The sequence below is a fragment of the Anarhichas minor genome, unplaced genomic scaffold (assembly GCF_050575085.1).
Source record: "Anarhichas minor isolate MPS153535 unplaced genomic scaffold, ASM5057508v1 ptg000040l, whole genome shotgun sequence".
NCBI classification, from domain to species: Eukaryota; Metazoa; Chordata; class Actinopteri; order Perciformes; family Anarhichadidae; genus Anarhichas; species Anarhichas minor.
This window is the reverse complement of record NW_027466486.1, coordinates 1,363,990-1,385,485: the sequence shown is the minus strand read 5'-3', so window position 1 is coordinate 1,385,485 and position 21,496 is coordinate 1,363,990. Positions and strand designations below refer to the sequence as shown.

The 21,496-nt window shown below is 40.0% G+C and overlaps 1 protein-coding gene across 1 annotated transcript; it reads left to right on the top strand.

Moving 5' to 3' along the window:
• Positions 1-3,018: 3,018 nt before the first annotated feature.
• Positions 3,019-19,755, top strand: otofb (otoferlin b). Its single transcript, XM_076107824.1, has 41 exons — positions 3,019-3,064; positions 3,450-3,576; positions 3,659-3,713; positions 3,910-4,041; positions 4,163-4,225; positions 4,343-4,427; positions 4,503-4,662; positions 4,922-5,108; positions 5,250-5,436; positions 5,767-5,990; positions 6,394-6,502; positions 6,964-7,147; positions 7,290-7,410; positions 7,521-7,621; positions 7,718-7,808; positions 7,901-8,017; positions 8,132-8,284; positions 8,422-8,611; positions 8,940-9,064; positions 9,158-9,292; positions 10,242-10,403; positions 10,485-10,604; positions 10,692-10,853; positions 10,998-11,160; positions 11,294-11,367; positions 11,509-11,544; positions 11,638-11,769; positions 11,963-12,029; positions 12,791-12,867; positions 13,036-13,173; positions 13,397-13,528; positions 14,141-14,268; positions 14,384-14,554; positions 15,509-15,669; positions 15,805-15,947; positions 16,077-16,165; positions 16,354-16,452; positions 16,660-16,901; positions 17,060-17,238; positions 17,629-17,729; positions 19,575-19,755. The coding sequence occupies exons 1-41, from the start codon at positions 3,019-3,021 to the stop codon at positions 19,753-19,755; spliced, it is 5,349 nt and encodes a 1,782-aa protein (XP_075963939.1).
• Positions 19,756-21,496: the final 1,741 nt, after the last annotated feature.

The window sequence follows — 21,496 nt, the reverse complement described above, 5'->3', positions numbered from 1 at the left end:
ACGACACTGTCAAAGGTGTCAATTTAAGGGCTTGGTTGCTCGCTCATGCATATTCATTAGTGTCAACTAAATACATATATGAACTCTAAGTTGTGTCTTGCCACCAGAGACACCTCATCTCTGCGGAGAGATTATCTGATGTAAAGAATTATTTCTTTCTTAAATTCAGGTAAATACTTTTTGTTCTTTATCAGACCAGAAAAGTCAACCATGTTTCTCTTGGTGGCAGATGTGAACTTCAGAGTGTTTAAAGTTGCGTGTGATGACAACATGCATCAGAGAATGAGGTTAATATATTAGACTACAAGGAGGACCATGTAACTTTGCACGGTTGCTGACATCCTGGAGGAACGAGGATCTCCTCAACCCCTCGTAGCTGGTATTGAATCATGTAATTAAGGGCAGACTCCCTCAGCAGAGTGGTCAGGTTGGTGTCACTGAGAGTATCACACACTTCCAGGTGAGCGGGAAGGAAAAGGAAGCATCCTTTACAGTTCTAGGCAAAGAGAAGTAAAGTAGTTTCATAAAGTTAAGCATGATGTTTCGTTTGCTACACATCTACTAAATATATATCCCTCAACGTAGAATGTTAAAACATCCTCAAATGGGTAGAACGTACAGATGTTTTTCTGATTTGATAATAATATGTTTCCCTGTTATTCCCTCGAAGCTAAATCTATTTATTTTGTTGTGAATAGTGATACCTCCACATAATGACACATGCAACACTGACTGGAGCGCTTAAATAATTTAGAGCCTAGTTTCATCGGATACCAGCAACTTCAGACTTTGACGTATGGCTTACAGACTGGCTGTATGTGTAATTGATGAGATGATGAGTTATACTCCAGCGTTCAACAGAGGTTACTAAAGCATGCCTCAACTAAGCCAAATAATGCAACATAACCAGTACCACTGCTTTTTTTTGTGGGGAAACACATCATACCGTATTTTCCTTATTCGATACTTATTCATTCAAGTAAATATCCTCGTGCAAAAACACTTGTGTGATTCAAAATTGAGGTCAGTTTTTAAACCTTAAGGCCCAAATCTGAATGTATTTGAAACGAAAAGCGTTGCAAATAAGACTCAACGCCATTTGGTGATTCCATGACAAAAGACAATGTGTGTGCACCAAGACCCAGCTTCAAACATCACCCTATTAAAGATTCAATTGGAGCATTCTTCCAATTAGGCTGGCCTGACATTTTGTTTACTTCCATGCAATTCTACCTTGATCACCTCATGCTCACACATTTGGATGCTTTCCGGTGAAGTACTGCTTTGATGTACAAGTACACTGCACTATATATTGCAATGACAAGATGCACATTGCCAAACCCTTTTGAAAATTTGAAAAACATTTAATTTGTGTTTCTCTTGCCTGATAGTTTTATACTTCTGAAAGTCAACATCTTGTACTTTTGAGATGAAGCTTTTTTAGCTCCATTGTGCAGAATCACTATACAATGTCTCAGTTGGATGAATGCGATGGCCCTGTATGTAAATATAGCTGGTTGGCCTTTCAGGGACCATCTTATTGGAGGATTTAAGATTTAAGACATTTTCTTTTCTTTTGTGCACAGCCTGTGTGGATTGGTGGACTCTGCTCACAGTGACGTCTCTCAGCAGTCCCTAGTCATAGTTACCAGTCTCGGGTTTAACACTCATGCACTATTCATTGGTGTATCACATCACTCCTGCCCAACTTCAGACTTGGACAAACCCAATTATTTTCTGTACAACTTTACTTTGAAGCCTTATTGCTCCTGTGTAAATGTCAAAAATGTTCATGTAGTGTTGCTTCCATCTCATAGAAGAAAACAGAGGTTGCTGTTCGCCTCGCAGGGAACGTCTTGGAGCTACTCAGAGGAGGGAAACAAGAGCATTATTTTCTTGTATGGTACGTATTATTTCATTATTTCACCAGCAACAACATGTTAAACAAGCAAAGCTTTGGAGTTTAGGCCTCAATGTTTTGCAGCGTACTTTAAATACCTTTTGATGACTAATATTTGTTCTCATAAAATGTTGAGCAGATTTTTTTTATTTGAATATCATAGAAACATTCAGAACTTTGTATTCTTTGTTTCTTGCAGTTGTAATAATTGCACGCTCTTTGGTTATTCTAAACCTCTGCAACATGCAGCTCATCGGGGTGTTTCATTATTTTGCTGAGCTCTTGGTTTTGACTAAGTTTCAAGCATTGGGACTTGTGTTTTAAAATGTGTGGTGCATAGTTTTCATGTGTTTTTCACGATTGCTTTCAGCAACTCTGTAAATGTTGAGAAAATATTCAAAAAAGTAAACAAAACATTTAGAAAAGTTGTGTATACTTTACTTCTGAAAATGCTTGTCTTGGAAATAATCAACCCACTTAAAAAAAATTATCAACTTTTTAGATTAAAATTGTGCACCTGTGGAAAGGGCACGTTGCTGATTAACTACAGCAGATTCAGTATTTTAAGTGTATTAATTTTCACAATGTGTGTGAAATGTATCCTCTTTAATTGATGTATCAAGGTCAGCTGATTTGAATAATTGAAAAGCTCTTTTGAAGGCTAATCCAGGGTGTGGTAGCACACAGATGCCCGTCTCAAAATGATAGCATGCATGCCGTACTTTAGTCATCACACTTGAATTCTCAGTCAAATGGTTTTGAATACATTCAATATTTTAAATGCTCTTAATAATTTAGGCCTTTTCTCGTTGCTCTTGGACTTTTTTTTGGGATCAATTAGTGTTAGTGGCCTCCTTCTGTCTACAAGATGTTGGAGTAGAGTGTCATGGTTTAGTCTCTTGTGGCTGTTCAAACAGAAGAAGTGAGGAAAATGATTATAATACATAAAAATAGTTCACTTGTTTGGTTTCTAATTAATCGAAAGTAGTTAAAAATACAGATGTTAAAGTAATTGCATCAACAAAATCTATACCAATGTTTTCTTTGTGCTATTGTTTATGAAATAGTGAATCTCTTTATATTTCTTCCGCAGAGCACGCAAAGACTTGTTTTGAACCATGAAGCGCAGTAAGCACCGTGGACACAAGGAGGACAGAAACGGAGGTATCAGTAACTGAGATGAATGACTGAAGATCAGGTCAAATAAGATGGGAAATCCTGGCTGATATTACAAACTCCTGTCAGCCCACTGGAGAACATTTAGTCAAAAACAAAGTACCAAAGTTGTTGAGCTGTAGTTTTTTGGGCCTTTTTTGGGCCTGTATTAACCTATCCTGCAGTAGACTCAAATTCAGCATTACTGCAAGTGTTACAACTTTTTTTCGGCTTTTAATTGTCACGTCCATTTTCACATGTCACTGACTTTCATAAAAAGCTCCCAGGATACATTTCAGAATGAAATGCACAATGAAACACAAGTTTTTAAGCCGGACGCTCTATCGTGCAGCAACAAGTTGTCCTGACGGTGTGTCTTTGCCATGATCTCCAGATGAGCCCGCTATCCTGGAGACAGAGGACCTGGATCGTCAGGGCATGTTCATGGGAGGAGGCCCAGATCCCGACTCCGTCTCACTGGCCTCAGTCACAGCCGTCACCACCAATGTATCAAATAAGAGGCAAGCATGGTTCTGTTGTGCTTATGGCTGCATTAAAAAAAACTGTATTGTCTCTAATGTCCGACACCTCATTGTCTTACAGATCAAAACCAGACATAAAGATGGAGCCCAGTTCTGGAAGACCAGTAGATTATCAAGTAAGAGAAATCTTACCCATCAGTTCATTGACCTGCTTTCATTTTTCTAATGTATGCTGATGAATTAGTGACCCGTCATTGTGGAATATATTTCTCTTATTGTACTTGTACAGGCATGGTTGATCTTAATTTTTATGGACGTCACATTTGGCACATAATCAGTCACTCTGTCAATAACTCGATCATTTCATTTCAGATCAGCGTGACGGTGGTTGAAGGCAGGCAGCTGATTGGGCTGAACATGGATCCAATGGTCTGTGTGGAGATTGGAGAAGATAAAAAGTACACCTCAATGAAGGAATCGACCAACTGCCCATACTACAACGAAGTGAGTCAGCCATAACAACATATTGTGTCTCTAATCATCTCAGTTTGGGAAAAAGCTTACAATGAATCTAAATACAGCATCTATTCTAACAATATCCTCACCAACTCTTTTCTCTTCCCAGTATTTTGTGTTCGACTTCCACGTCCCTCCAGACGTTATGTTCGACAAAATCCTGAAGTTGTCTGTAAGTCGTTCGATTCATAACAATGTAACATAAAACAGATTTAATACAATTCCTTGTCTGCTACAAGACAAGTGTATTTATTATTGCAATGTTTTATCTCCCTGAACCAAACTTTAGGTCATTCACTCCAAAAATCTTCTGCGTAGTGGAACACTGGTTGGAAGTTTTAAACTGGATGTTGGCACAATCTACTTCCAGCCTGGTAAAGAATCAATGAAAATCAGCTTTTGTTATTATGAATCATGAATTAATTTGTCTTTTTCTCTTTCTCTTGCAGAACATCAGTTCTACCACAAGTGGGCTTTGTTGTCGGACCCTGAGGACATCTCAGCGGGCTGCAAAGGCTACATTAAGTGTGATGTTGCAGTTGTGGCCAAAGGGGACACCATAAAGACTCCACACAAGGCCAACGAATCCGATGAAGATGACATAGAGGGGTAACTATACTTTTATTGTGCATGGTTCTTTATTCAAAAAATATGAAATGTCCAAAAAGGACTCAGGGTAGACTTCAACACTGCTAAGGAGTTTTCAGAATTCAACAGAATTTAAATACAGAAACATGTTCGTTGTTATGGCTGTTTAATCAGTCATAATTCGGTTTCTAGCATTTAAACTTAACGCAGAAAATCCCGCAGTCATGCATTTTTTTCAGCTTAGATGCTAGCGTCTTGTTGTGTCCCAATTCTGTTTCAGCAATCTCTTGATACCAGAGGGGGTGCCTGCAGAGCGACAGTGGGCCCGTTATTACCTGAAGATTTACAGAGCTGAGGGACTCCCCAGAATGAACACCAGCATCATGGCCAACGTCAAAAAGGCCTTCATAGGAGAAAATAAGGACCTGGTTGATCCTTATGTCCAAGTACTGTTTGCTGGGCAGAAAGTGAGTAATAGTTAGGATCCTAAACATTCATTTCCCTCTGTTTTTGTATCTGTTTGATCTCAACCAGGTCAAAATCTAACTTACACTGACAGTACAATTCCTGAGTTGATTTGAATACACATGTGTAATGCGTGATTACAGGGGAAAACATCAGTTCAAAAGAGCTGCTATGAGCCGATCTGGAACGAGCAAATTGTTTTCACCGAGATGTTTCCACCGCTGTGCAAGCGCATGAAGATCCAGATCCGAGACTCGGATAAAGTGAATGATGTCGCTATAGGGACACACTTCCTAGATCTACGAAACATTTCCAATGATGGGGACAAAGGTGACGTAGCAGTTGATCTTTTAAAGATGTTTCCTAAAAGTTCTCCTACCGACATTTCTGAAAAATTCTTTTGACCTGGAACTAGTGGGCAGTTCCTTTTATACGATACGAGGATGCATCCTAGAGAGTTCATTGTTATCTCATTTAACTGCAGAGGATGTGGTTTGGATGTGGGATCAGCTTGACCAGTTGTAAACAATAAGCATGCATGTTTTTTGACCTTGCAATCAGATCTTCTCCATGCTTTTAAAAGCACCTGTCAGATAGTACCATTCCATCCAAAATATGCAACTTATCAGACACAAATTATATTTATTCTTTATCTCTCAGGCTTCCTTCCCACACTGGGGCCGGCCTGGGTTAACATGTACGGCTCCACGCGTACCTACACCCTGATGGACGAGTACCAGGAGTTAAACGAGGGGCTTGGAGAGGGGGTGTCCTTCAGGGCCCGTCTGCTCATCAGCCTGGGTGTGGAGATCCTGGACCCCTCCTCGCCTGACATTTCCAGCTCCACAGATGTGCAGTTGGAGGGAATACCCAACATCTCAGAGGTGGGTCCCTGCTTGGATGAGCAGCCATGCAGAGGGAGCCAATTGTCACTCCTGCTGACAGAGCATTGTGCCCCGGTAGTTGTCAATTATTGATTGTCTTTATTTAGCCCACCTGGTGTATTATTAACATGTTCTTCTTTTTGTTGGTGGACAATGTAAGTCACACAGCAAATTCATTTGAGGACAATGGGATCGTAACCCAAAGACCTCAGGGATTTAGTTCTCACTGATAGGTCGTATTACAAGGTTGTCAGGACCACTACGTTTATTTATATTTCATCAAAGAGCGACAGAACTAAATTTGGTGTCTTGTTTAGCTTTTAACTTTTACATAATTTAGAAAAAAGTGCAGAAGTAAGACGGAGTTTTCTCACATTCTCACACTTGTTTGTTTACTTCACAGACTGCTACCGGGAAGGTTGAGGAATTCTTCCTCTTTGGGTCTTTCCTGGAGGCCACAATGATTGACAGAAAGATCGGTGATAAGCCCATCAACTTTGAGGTCACCATAGGTATTTTCCATTGCCTACTCTTTTGTCTTACTCAGTGTCTCTCACTGACTCATCTTGGGCCTCAAATTGAATCTTTGGACACTTTTTGAGCAGAATTTAGTGTCTAAAAAGTTCCTTATTTGTCCTTTTAGAAGACAAAAATGTCTGCTTCATGAAACTGCCATAAGATTATATATTAATATTAATTTCCAGTTTCACTGAGTTAAATCTATTTACTAACTTCAGTTCTGATCATAACTACAAAATATAATAAAAAATCACAACCTTGCCAAAATTCACACCGCATGCATTAACACAGACAAAATGATTGAAAAATTTAAAAAGCCAAAACCTCCCTTGTGAGGCACAAAGGTAAACTGTCATAATGTAGGAGCAGTCCCAACATTTGAAAGTTGCAAAAGGCAGTTTTAGGAAAAACATCATTTAAGGGCGTGACTATTAACATAGCTGCTGTGTGCCAGGTTATTATGGAAACGAGATTGATGGGGCTGCCAGGCCAAAAACGAAGGGTAAGAAGGGGGGAGGAGACGGCGACGAAGATGAAACCGAACTGATCCACAACTCCAGTGAGGAGGAGATGGATGATGACGGGGACCTGACTTCGGTGGCGACTACTCCTCCCATGAAACCCGTCATCACAGACCGGTGAGTGCAAAAATGTGACAACAAACCACTGCACATTCAGAAAGATATTCATGAAGATATTCTACTTACACAGAAAAACTGATGCCTAAAAGCTGTTTCTGGAATTTTCCATTTTGATTAAATGTATTATTTGTATCGTCAGAAACTACTTCCACCTGCCGTATTTTGAGAGGAAGCCGTGTATCTACATCAAGAGCTGGTGGCAAGACCAGAGAAGGAGGCTGTACAATGCCAACATTATAGACAACATTGCAGATAAACTGGCAAGTCATGAACTTTCCCAATAAGTAGGCGAGCGTAGCAGTAAAAAAAAAAAGTTTGAACTTCGTATTAAATTGTGTATTGGCCCCAACATCTTCTATTGGTACTACAGGAGGACGGACTGAATGATGTGCAAGAGATCATCAAGACAGAGAAGACCTATCCTGAGCGCAGACTGAGAGGCGTCCTCGAGGAACTCAGCCAGGGCTGCAGGTCTGTAGTGACACATTCATAACTAGCAGGTTTAAAACTTGAAGTCTAACTAGATTAATGTCGACTTTGACGCTGACCGAGCTCCACTTCTTTCAGTCAGTTTCTTTCGCTGGCAAACCAGGACCAGAATCTGTCTGGCAGAACCAAACTTGACAGGGAGAGACTGAAGCTGTGCATGTCAGACGTGGTATGTCAACTACAGAGGAGCTATGTTTGCTTTGTATTGATTGTTAACATTTGCACTTGTCTTGCTAAATGCTGGGCTGCTTCTGGGTATAGGAGGGCATCGGCCAGCAAGCCAAAGCCATGAGGTCCCAGGTGAAGAAAAGCACAGTGAGAGATAAAATCAAGCTGGCTCAGAACTTCCTCACAAAGCTGCGCTTCCTGGCTGATGAAGTGAGATCCACAACATTATGTCCACCATATATACAAACGGTTTTGTTTGTCGCACACGCTTGTTTCATTGTGGTCATTTCAGGTTTAATGTGAGGGTTTTTTTTCTTATTGCAGCCTCAACACAGCGTTCCTGACGTCTTCATATGGATGATAAGTAATGGGAAACGCATTGCTTATGCACGTGTTCCCTCCAAAGACATCCTTTATTCCACTACAGAGGAGGAGACAGGAAAGGACTGTGGCAAAGTCAAGACAATCTTTTTGAGGGTGAGTTTACACTAAATATAGTAAGATAATCAACGAAAAGGCAGTTGGTCTAATCTGCTTGCCTTTTGAATGTTGCATCAATTTCCCTTTCAAACCTCTGTGATCGATTGACTTTTTTCTGCCCTCATATACTAAAGATCCCTGGGAAGAAAGGTTTTGGGCCTGCTGGCTGGACAGTCCAGTCCAAGATAGAGATTTATCTTTGGCTGGGTCTGACTAGACAGCGCAAAGACTACCTGAACGGTCTGCCCAATGGATTTGAGGAAAACAAGTTGTCCAAAGGACCCGGCATGCCGTGTTCACCTCCCATCAGCCTCACCTACATGAGTAAGACCATCAACCAATTCAGTATTTCTTCTATGTGAGCTTTACACTGAAACAAAGAGACTTTTCTAATAAAATGAGCTATGACACCTTCTTTTACAATATGTTAAAGGAAATCCTTGAGATTTCAGTCCTGGTTGCTTTGCCGACATCTTATTTGGTGGTAACAGCAAAAGGCGTTTATCAGTACAGGTCCCAAAATACTGGTGGCGTTAAAACAAACTATTGTTGTTTTAGTGAAGAAGTCAGGCAATAATTGGCCTTTTTCCACCATTCTGTAAGCAACTGTGATCTGTGTCATTTCTTCATGAGCGTCTTTATCTGTCCACAGTGAAACAGATCTTCCAGCTGAGGGTCCACATGTACCAAGCTCGCAGCCTGTTTGCTGCCGACAGCACAGGTCTGTCTGATCCCTTTGCGAGAGTGTTCTTCTCCACACAAAGCCAGGTCACTGAGGTGAGCACACTCAAAGGGCTTTTTAGAATGTCGGCTATATCAGCTTAAGATTATGATTTATCAAATAGCACATCCTGCATCTGTTCTTTCCAGGTGCTGGCTGAGACTCTGTGCCCGACATGGGACCAGCTGATGGTCTTTGAGAATGTGGAGTTGTTTGGCGAGGCCACCGAACTGAGAGACGACCCTCCTATTATCGTCATTGAAATCTATGATCAAGACACAGTGGTAAGGGTTGTTCTGAAATTGAGACGCCTCTCTTTTTCCATTTGTATTAATGTGAGCAAGCAGTCTTACCTCGCACAGCTTGAATTACCAGATAGCAACAGTCTTACCGATCTCCTCCATCCTTATCATCCTAATAATTTAAGAGTCTGCCTGTCTTTCACTTGAAATCTAAGACTTAACGTGTCACTCCATGAATCTAAAACCAGTGTGTGATATGCCCTTTAGTAACGTTTGTCAATATCAACCTGATGTAAGTTATATTTGAAAGAATGCTTTTGCTGACTGACAATTTTATATTTGCTCCTGTCAATAACAACATTGTTTTGGATGACCCTTTGGATAAGTAGAGTGTGGATTCTGATGGCTTGATGTACTGTAGAAGCACTGTAATGTGTGCGCAGTAGATTGTATTGAAAGGCATGCAAGAGGAATAAGATAAGTCCATCAGGATGGATGAACTTATACCTGTTGCATTCCTTTAAGTGACATTTTGTGCTTTTTGTATGTGGCCAACCAAGAATTTTGACTCTTCATAACCACTAACTGCAAGAGAGATTTCATTATCTATCTATCTATCTATCTATATATATATATAGATAGATAGATAAGTAATAATTCAATGATTTTTGACATCGATACATATGCCTGTTTTGCAGTTCACTGGTTATTTTATGTTGTTTTTGTTCATTTTTTGGGCTCTCTTATCTTCAATGGTTTTTTATCCAGTCTGCCTAGAAACATGTGCATCTCAAGCCATGTTTCTATCCGCTGATCAGACAAATATATTAATTCATGCTAACGCCACATAAGCAACCTTTTTTTAAATAAGCGATTGTAATATAAACACTCATGGATTTGATATGGTAGGCTAAAAAGACCATTCTTTCAAATATTCAAACCAGAGTTCATGTTTTAAGGGTTGAACATTAATTCACCGTTATGCTTCCAGGGTAAAGCTGAATTCATGGGCAGAACTTTTGCCAAGCCTGTGGTGAAGATGGCGGACGAGCACTATGGTCCCCCACGCTTCCCTCCTCAACTGGAGTACTATCAGATCTACCGCGGGAACTGCACCGCCGGAGAAATGCTGGCAGCCTTTGAACTGCTGCAGGTTAGGCTTACAGACACTATGTAGTTGTGAGGGTCGTGTTTATTAAATGATTTATAAAGATTTCCTTTCGTCCTCTGTTAGATTGGCCCCAATGGGAAAGCTGACCTGCCTCCCATAGACGGTCCCACCGATATGGACCGCGGCCCGATCCTGCCTGTACCACTGGGGATCAGACCGGTGCTCAGCAAATACAGAATTGAGGTGATTTTAGCTTCACCAGTGATTTATTTAGTAACAGACAAGGGAAGTAAAACAACAATAAAAATACTGAACCTCCCTACTCCTTAGGTTTTGTTCTGGGGCTTGAGGGACTTGAAGAGGGTGAATCTGGCCCAGGTGGATCGCCCTCGTGTGGACATTGAATGTGCCGGAAAGGGAGTGCAGTCAGCCCTCATCCCCAATTACAAGAAAAACCCCAACTTCAGCACCCTTGTCAAGTGGTTTGAAGTGGTATTATATCTTTTTTTTTGTATCCCTTTTTATTAAATTGAAATCATATTTACATGCCGCACACATAAGAAAAGAAGCATTCAAAAAGTAATACCTGTAGAAATATTCTCGTCAATCAAACTGATTCTGGATTTCGTGTGTCAGGATTTGCCTGAGAACGAGTTGCTTCACCCGCCGCTGAACATCCGAGTGGTGGACTGCCGGGCCTTTGGCCGCTACACTCTGGTCGGCTCCATTGCTGTCCCCAGCCTGCGGAAGTTCATCTACAGGGCAACAGACAAGCAGGCCAACAACTTTCCCTCTACAGGTATAAACTAAAACCAAGAACAACGTACAATAATCAAAACTCAATGAAGATAAAGAACATTATGCGTTTGCCCTTTTGCAATAAATTGCGATTATAGAGATAAACACATATACGTTCTCCTTTCATCTTTCAGAGGAAATCATTGTGGTCCACATGGAACCTGAGCCGAGTTTTAAGAAGATGGAAACTGTGGTCAAACTAGACTCTGTACGTTTCATTTTTGTAAATTTGATGTGACCTTTATTCAAAGAACTAGATCAAGTTTGAACAGTAATTCTACATAAAGGACACGGTTAAAACAGACAAAGAAACATTTTTTGATATTTTGCAATATGGTTTTCTACCTAGGGCTGTGACGCTGTGGTCAAAGTTGAGGTAAGCGAAGTGCTTTACACTTAATTGACAATTCATGTAGCAAGAAATCGTAAATCTTCATTGAGTGTTTTTAACGCTTTTTATTATATATTTTATAAAAAGGATGACGATAAGGATGGAAAGGGGAAAAAGAAGAAGAGGAAGAAGGGTGATGAGATTGAAGAGGAGGAACTTGACGAGAGCATGTTGGACTGGTGGTCCAAATATTTTGCCTCCATTGATACTTTGACAGAGGTGAGTAACAGAAATACAACACAGCCTTCGTCTTCTTTTGCTTTACCTGCTGCAGTAGCTCGATAGATGAATAATGATGGCAGCCGAAATGCTCTTGCAAAAACTTGATCAACTCAGTTCTTAACCTCTTAGGAACTCTGGATCTTGTTTTGATTTCGATAAATCCAGTTATCCTGACCTTCTGCTCCTGCAGGTTCTCAAGGCTCAAGAGGCTGCTCTCTCAGATTCAGAGGACAAAGATGACATGGACATTGCAGATGGCGGAGGTAAAACCGGATAAAATGGCAAACAAGACACACACAAGATAGTGTTTTGCTCATGACGTAAAATACGTATGTTTTCCAGCATGCTTTCGTGTAGCTCTTTGTCACCCCCAAACCACGTAGTACAAGTACTCCTTATCCTAATGTGGTGGAGTAGCTGTGATGTTTTTAAGTAAGGTCACAAAACAGAACCCTTTCTGGCAGAAAGCACCACCCGTCTAACCCACAACAACAGTACAAGCACGTACTTCTCATGCATGTTCATCTTTTATGAGCCCACTATCTTGATTGTTGTTTTCTTCTACAGAGCAGTAGTGAACCTCGTAGCCCGAGAATGCCTTCACGTAGATGCTGACATGAATCCAAATTTACATACGTGGGACAACTGCTTTTTTCCCCCCACTCCCATAAGTGCATATTGGCCGTATGCCTGCCATGAAAGTTGTCAATGAAAAACACAGACGACATGATGAGCCTTCTTGTCTTGATAATGACAAGAACCAGTCAGGTCTTTGCACATCTTTCTGCCTGAAGGATCCTGTCAAGTGTCCCCACTGAACTGTGTACTTTAATAGTATACAATTGCTTGTTGTATACAGTAACAGCTGGTTTTGGCAACTTTCATGTGGAATTCATGTCTCGAGTGCTCTGCTCCTCCCACCACCCCCGCCCCGCTCCCCCTCTTCCCTCCGTCCTCACCGCTAACCTGTACTCAGATATCAAACCTGATGACTCTCCTGTGAAAGGCAGCAAGAGAGGAAAAGGAAAGAAGGACAAGAAGAAGCTGACAATCGATCCGTTTGAGAAGAAAAAGTCAAAGCTGGATGAGCTGAAGGTAGAAGACACAGCACCGGCACTACAGCTGAAAGCAGTTCTCATTCAGCTTGTTGTGTGTATATGTATGATAAGACAGGATAGGTGTAACCTGGAACCTGGAAAAAAGTGCCACACACTTAGAAAAAGAGAACATTTTTGTTTTGATGAATGTGTGTTCTCAAACAAGGTGTACCCGAAAGAACTGGAGAGTGAATTTGACAACTTTGAAGACTGGCTCCACAGCTTTAACCTGTTCAGGGGAAAAGGTGGCGATGATGACGACCAAAACGTGACGGATGAGGACAGAATCGTTGGAAAATTCAAAGTAAGAACAGAATGTTTAGAGCACAATACATATTTCATTCTTCCGTTACATCAAACCTTTGTCATTTATTTAAAACAAGCTGGTCATGGGATTCTCTTTCTGTTCAACCAACATAAGATAGTGGCAGACATTACAATACGCACCACGTCTTCTGGAACAATTTAGTTTTTTCTCGATATCTTTTGCAATATAACAATTCCTTGGTTTGACTGTGTCCCTTTAGGGCTCTCTGTGTATGTACAAAGTGTCGGATGACATGCAGAGAGACATGAGCTTCGATTCCACCATGGGAATGTTTCAGAACATTCCTCACAACGATCCCATTAATGTCCTGGTCCGCATCTACGTTATCAGGGTAGGCTATGAGTTCTGCACTTTAAGGATTCACGGATTTATTATTGTCATTATACAATACAGTCAATGAAATGTAGCTGTAGCCCCCTCCCATGCTACGCACACAGATATTCAAGATATTTAGATTAGATTAGCACAGAATATAAACAATAAAATGGCAACTTAAAGGGCACTCGGAGAGCACAGACCTCTGCCAAGGCTGTTTCCATACGTGAAACATGATGTGCGTATATCTGCCCCATGATTTGTATCTGCTACTTCAATTGAAAGTGTCTTTCTTGGCCCATTCTACACACTGCCACCAAGTTCAATGAGAATCGGGCATGTAGCTGTTCCATAATTCTGCTGAATAATAGATCAACAAACCGAAAACATAACCTCCTTGGCGGAGGTAATAAAATGGAACAAACTATATAAAAGTAGCATGAAAAGAAGAAATAAAAAGGAAAACTAAATTATATTTACAAGGAATATATACAGTTGTGTAGATAATATATATGTAACATGAGTATTTTGAATTGTAGTGCAAATAGAAGACTTTGGATGTGGTGGTATAGTGAGAGATGCTCAGACGATCTATTTCTCACTTTAATTCTTTCATTTGTTTTGGTAGGCAACTGATCTGCATCCAGCTGACATTAATGGGAAAGCTGATCCATACATTGCAATCAAACTGGGTAAGACAGAGATCAAAGACAAAGAGAACTACATCTCAAAACAGCTGAACCCCTTGTTTGGCAAGTAAGTAGAAATGATATGATCATTTCTGTATATGATCTTACAAAGTTACGGCTGTGTTAGGCATGTTTAAATATACACGGAACCCTGACAAATGCTGTGTTTCTCATCTTATCAGATCCTTTGACGTGGAGGCCACATTCCCGATGGATTCCACACTCACGGTGTCAATCTTTGACTGGGACCTGGTGGGGACCGATGATCTGATTGGAGAAACTAAACTTGATCTTGAGAACCGTTTCTACAGCAAACACAGAGCCACGTGTGGTGTTACATGTAACTACGCCATGTAAGAAGCCAAGACCAGACTCCCTGCGGCAGCGCGTGATAGATTGTGGAAAAATAGTGGTTAATTATTCAATACAGGATTACGTGAAGCATCTTGATGACTCATGTAGCGTTAGTAAGTCATAGCATCGGTCATGAATCAGGCAGTTACAGAATGATACACGAAATTGACTTTGAAATACTTACATTTTCACAGCTGCATATGTCGTGCATGGAAAACCACACATATCATGTTTTTATGCTTGAATGTAGTGTCCGAACCAGAGCTGGAGGAAGTATTCAGATCCTTTACTGAAGTAAAAGTACTCAAACCAGGGAAAATACTCTGTGACAAGTAGAAGTCCTGCATTGAAAATGTTACTAAAGTAAAAGTATGTAAGTATAATCAGGAAACTTTACTTAATCTATTAAAACATAAAAGTACTCATTGCAGAAACATGTCCCCTCTGACTGTAAACTATTATATATTATATCGTTACATTTTTTACTACTCATGCATGAATGTAAAAGCAAGACTTTACTGTTGTATAAATTATTAAAAATAAATTAAGATGATTAGAATAATTAATAAGAAAAGCAGCAAATCTTCACATTTGTTACGCTGGAAAACATAAAAGAATTAAGAAAATAGTTACCAAATAACCGACTGTAAATCAACTAATTGGTTTATTGTTTCAGTTGTTCTGTTAGGTAGTTTAATTTAAAACACAATATATATTATAAGCTCTTCATTTGTTTTTTTTTCATCATCTTAAAAGTAACTAGTAGCTCCATCTGTCAAATAAAAGCAGTGGAGTAAAAAGTACAGCTTTTCCTCCTGAGATGCAGAAAGTGCCATGAAAAGAATACAACTACCTCAAATGTATACTTAAGTACAGTACTTCAGTAAAATGCATATTGTTGGGTTATCCTACGTTTTTCATGGAACTGTGACTGCGTATGCTCTTTTCTTTAGCCATGGTTACAATGTGTGGCGGGACCCAATGAAACCAACACAAATCCTGGCTAAGCTTTGTAAGGAGGGCAAGCTGGATGGGCCTCACTACGGCCCTGGAGGAAGAGTGAAGGTGGAAAACCGTGTCTTCATGGCACCGACTGAGATAGAGGATGATAACGGTATGAGTTAAATTTCACTCATTATACTTATAACCATACCTATGTCGTGGTTTTGTTCTAAATTGCTCTGGAGCTGCATCTCACTGCCTACAATGTGAACTTAGTAATAAACCACCGTTTGATGATGTTTGTCAGGTTTAAAGAAGCAGACGGAAGAACATCTGGCTCTGACCGTGTTGAAGCACTGGGAGGATATCCCGCGGGTCGGCTGCAAACTGGTCCCAGAACATGTGGAAAACAGACCACTGCTCCACCCTGATAAACCAGGAATTGAACAAGTATGTCATTCAGTGTGCTCATGCGGGCTCTACTGCAGCCAACTACACCTTTTAATCAAGTCAATGTATCCTGTATTGTTTCGTTAGCAGAGTTTAAGAGCTTATTTCCCTGTGTTCAACTGCTTTTAGGGGAGAATTGAGATGTGGGTGGATATGTTCCCCAAGGACATGACTGCACCTGGCCCTGCTCTTGATATTTCACCAAGGAAACCAAAGAAGTATGTTCTCTATAGTCAGACCTGCCAGTTTACAGTTTTTACATTCACTTTCTACATTTTTAGCTGATAGCCAGAGGCACCTCGAGCTTTTATCTAAATAAATGTTTGGTTTAATCAAGGAACGCATCTTGGTTGTTATCATTATTTATTGGTGTTTCTATATCTTGTACATTTTTGCTTGTGTCCAGCTTTGAACTGAGGGTGATCGTCTGGAACACAGATGAGGTCGTTCTGGAGGACGATGACATCTTCACTGGCGAGAAATCAAGTGACATATTTGTGCGAGGGTAATTATAAGCTTTATATGTTTTTGGTGATTTATGTTTCGTCTTTTTGATAGTTTTTTTTACATTCTTGGGCACAACAGGACCAAAGCACAATCATTTGAAACACAACATTATCTGATTCTGATTTTAGATTGAGATGAAAAAATGCAACCAATAATTAAAAACATTTTTTAAGATTGTGTATCCTACATATTTTACGTGCACCAGCTGGTTGAAGGGGCAGCAGGAGGACAAGCAGGACACCGATGTCCACTACCACTCCATCACTGGGGAGGGCAACTTCAACTGGCGCTTCGTCTACCCCTTCGACTACCTCATGGCTGAAGAGAAGATCGTCATCTCAAAAAAAGAGTCCATGTTTGCCTGGGATGAGACCGAATACAAGATCCCAGCTCGTCTGAATATGCAAGTGTGGGACGCTGACCATTTCTCTGCAGATGACTTCTTAGGTGCAGTGGACAGTAATTTATGATAACCTTTTATGACTTAACACAACTTTTGAAGACTGGATGGGTTTTGGGAAATGAGACATGGATCTGTCTATTAACCACTTCTTGTTTATTCCACTAATTTAGCTTCCTTGAGTTAAACTATATTTTATTCATAGGTGCAATTGAGCTGGACCTGAACCGTTTTCCCCGTGGTGCGAAGACTGCCAAGCAGTGCACCATAGAGATGGTGACAAATGAAGGAGAGATGCCCACGGTCTCCATCTTCAAACAGAAGAGGATCAAAGGCTGGTGGCCATTTGTGGCCAGAAACGAAGATGACGAGTTCGAACTCACGGTAGGTCAAAGTCAAGAAAACAAAAGAAAAGAAATGCTGTATGAGCTGGAAAGTAGTTCAAAAGAACTGTGTAGCATTTAGGTGGATCTACTGGCAGAAGTGAAATATGATATTGATAAATTAGTTGAATACGTTTTCTTTAATGTATAATAAGTGTTACTTTAGAATGAGCCGTTTATATCGGAGCGGATCCTCTTCAACAGAGCCGGTGGCCATGTTTCTACAGAAGCCCAGAATGGACAAACCAAACACTGACTCTAGATAGGGCCATTCGCATTCTCACTTTGACCGCTGGCACACGGGAGAAGTTTCAGTTGGTTGCAATTTGCAACCTCATTGTTAGGTGCCACCAAAACCTACACACTGCATGATTTTATTTGTCCTTTTTAGGGAAAAGTAGAAGCAGAGCTGCACCTCCTGACAGCAGAGGAGGCCGAGAGAAGCCCAGTTGGTGAAGGACGCAACGAACCAGAGCCACTGGAGAAACCCAAGTATGAAGGATGTTCTGTTGTCACCCCACTGTCCACATTTGTATTACTGACCACTCTTTTGCTCCATGTTTCTCAATTACATTGTTCATCTTATTCTATGGCTTTGCTACCTTTTCATCCTCCCCGTATACACACAGCCACACAAATGCAAGGGAATACGTACCCTTGCATTTGTGCTGCTGCAAGTCCAGCTTAACTAAAAACTCCAAAAACAGGCCAGAAATAAAAAGTACTATAAATAAAATTACAATAAATACAGGAATAAATAAAAAGATAAATCCATCATAAAAACAACGTGAATTCTCAAACATAAAACAAGCATAAACATTTTTTAAACTATTGAAATAATATTAGCAATGTAAGCAATTTCCTGAAATGAGGATAGACATTTTTATGAATTTACTTCAACTGAGTTCTGGACATATACCTAGGATCTTCTTTCTTTACATGGTAAGTTGCTGTTTCTTGATATCGTTTGTGTATTTCTACCTAGAATCACCTTTAAGTTCTCACAATACTGTAAATCGTTTCTCTGTCCGGCCTTTTGCTTTGTCCTAGTTCCAGTAATGTCAGCTATATTTAAATTTGTTTTAGGAAGAGAGCAACAATAATAGTCTACAATGCGTTAAGTGTTTATTACTGAACATCTGTGTTTTGTCCTTCTAGCCGTCCAGACACCAGCCTCCTGTGGCTGCTCACTCCCTTCAAGGCCATAAAACACTTGGTCTGCAATCAGTACAAGTGGGCTGGCCCTCAAGATTGTCTCTGCTCTCCTGCTGCGGGCCATGCTGGCTCTTTCCCTCTACAGCATGCCTGGTTACACGGTCAAGAAAATGCTGGGAGCTTGAGACAGACATCTCTGCAGAAGTTTCCAGCAATTTCACTAACCGAACGGCTTCCAACTCTCTCTTTTCCTGCTTTCTATCTCCAGTTTCCATTCAAGCACAGCATTTTAAAAGCTAAATGGAACCAATGATATCATTGGTTCCACGTCATTTTTGATATTAAAAATATCAGACATTTATCAGGATTTGACTCTCGGCTATCAGGTGACAAAAAGTACATTATTAAAGAGGCTTTTGCAGCTGATAAACCTGCACAAATACAACATATTTAGACGCATATGAAGCGTGTTTGGAATAAGTTTTCAAATTACAAGTTCAGTTTATGCACCCTAGTCAAAGTAGTTGTCTTCCAAAGTTTGTATTTTTAGTTTAAAATGTACTCTTTTTGTTTTGCCAAACAGTGCATTTATGCTTAGCATAGCGGTCTTATAGTTAACTGGATTTTTGGAAGATATCCACTCACTTTGTCTTAACTACGGCCTCATATTAGCTTCAACTGAACATTAGAACATTTCTGTATGAAATGAAGACTTGGTTTTGTCCTGAAGTTTGTACAGGAGAGTCACCATGAAGGGATTTGTTTTCAGCGACCTCTTTATGAACAGTATAATAATAATAATACATTTATTTTGTATAGCGCTTTAAAAGGTACTCAAAGGCACTGTACATGGTAAAAACAAACAAAAAAAGCAATTACAATATGAACAAATGAGACAATATAACAGTAAGGAACAAAAACAAAAACGTACACAACTAGAGTCACAGGTTGAAAGCATATTTAAATAGATGAGGTAAGTATGGACAAGAGGAATGATTCGCTCAAACACATGCTGCTGTCTATCAAATGTTTTCTTGTCAGCCAACTTCCAAAAGGAATATCGTCCCTGAAGCAGGTTTTCAGGTCAAATCAGTGCTTTGTGTGAACCTCCTTCTGTGTATTTTATATTGTTGATTGTCTTTGGCATTCTGTAATGGTGTTTACGTTTCTGTGCCCCTTCAGCCGACCAGACATCGCCCTCCTCTGGTTCCTCATCCCTTTCAAAGCTGCGAAAAACCTGATTTGTAACCAGTACAGGTGGCTGACCATCAAGATCCTCGCTGCTCTCCTGCTGCTGGCCATCTTGGCTCTTTTCCTCTACAACATGCCTGGTTACATGGTGAAGAAAATGTTGGGGGCTTAAGTTAAAACCGAAGGATGATAACGTTTTTCAAAGGGTGGGCATTCAGTGATAATTAGAATTGTTTTTGTGAACGTTTTGCTAATTACTTACTTAAATACTAGATATCTGCACTATTACGATAGCTAATTATACATATTTTGTGCATCCATCATCGCTTATTCATGTAGTCTAATGTGTACACATCTCAACATATTGCTACTGTTGGTGTGATATCTGCAGGTTTTTCTCGTGTCTTCAACTGTGGTTTCTATTATTCCCATTCAATTCATTCAATGTCCATTGCTCACCTATGACTTGGCTTGTGTTGGAGCTTGTGTTGGAGTTTAGAGTTTCTTGTCCTGTTCTGTCAATGCGTCTATGTATGATATTTCAAATTTGTGCATAAATTGACCCGTGAACTTCAATTTTCTGGTTGTGCTGTCACTTGTATACATGTGTCTTTGTGTGGTATGGAAACTAAATATTTGTTATTCGTAATTATAAATATTATATGCGTGGCTCGGTCTGTCATATGCAATTCATCACAGAATCAAGTGGAACCATGCTTTCATTTCTTTAAACTACCCAAGTAAAAGTAATGGCTACTACTCAAACAGTTACATTACTGTCGAGGTGAAATGATTGTAACCTTGTCTTCATTTCAATATGAATACATCCAACCAATCCCTCTGTCCTGGTGCTCTTGAAAGCGATGACTATCTTCTCTTTAGAAGTCTACGGTAAAACACTAAAACGTGTTCTCACAACACCACTTCAACAGACTATTGTGGTCCTTGTTACCGTTCCAACGTTAGCTTTATTTCATCAACAATATCTTGAGAAAGCTAAATTACTGTGTGAGATTTTCTTAAAAACTAAAAACATATTAAAAGACTGCAATAAGGAAAGCCCTTGAAATGTTTCAAAGCTGGTTGAGAGGAAGTGATGATGACCTCAGGTTAGATCAATGCTTTGTTATTGCCCCACTTATGATGCACACATTGCATTTGGAACCAATGGTTAACATTTTGAATGTCTTCCAACACACTGTTTGTCTCTGTGCTCCATACCAGCCGTCCAGACATCGCCCTCCTCTGGTTCCTCATCCCTTTCAAAGCTGTAAAACACCTGATTTGTGACCAGTACATGTGGCTGAGCATCAAGATCGTCTCTGCTCTCCTGCTGCTGGCAATCTTGGCTCTTTTCCTCTACAACATGCCTGGTTACATGGTGAAGAAAATGTTGGGGGTTTGAGATATCTGCTGGATTTCACTATTTCACACTCAAAGGAATCATTTCACTTGTAAGTTTCTCGCCTGTTCTTCATTTTTTTTTGTTGCCATTTGACAAAAGACAACAAGTTTTAGATTACAAGCATCAGAATGGCTACAGTACGCAATAAGGCAAGCGTATTCTCATATTGATTTTATCTGGTTTACAATATTATTATTATTATTATTATTATTGATATTCTTTTGGTTGGTGTGGTTGCTGCTGTTACAAGGTAAGGCTGTCGCCTTTGTGCTGATTTATTGTGAACTCAACAGCTTATTTGTCTGACTTTTGAATTTGTGAATAAATTGACAACTACAGATGTTTCTAATCTTAACATAATCTGTCCGGTAATCTGTACACATGGCCGTTAAAGCTCTCCAGTTTTTCTCATCTTTGAAGAGCTTTGACACATGACATTTTCTTATTAAGATAAAATAAGATAATCCTGTATTAGTCCCACAGCGGGGAAAGTTGCAGGATTACAACA

Bases quoted from the DNA above. Each gene is read 5' to 3' on its own strand.
- otofb (XM_076107824.1), top strand. From the start codon at position 3,019: ATGAAGCGCAGTAAGCACCGTGGACACAAGGAGGACAGAAACGGAG. The intron at 15,670-15,804 runs GTATGAGTTAAA...GATGTTTGTCAG, and splicing joins TGAGATAGAGGATGATAACG to GTTTAAAGAAGCAGACGGAA. The intron at 17,730-19,574 runs GTATGAAGGATG...GTGCCCCTTCAG, and splicing joins GAGCCACTGGAGAAACCCAA to CCGACCAGACATCGCCCTCC.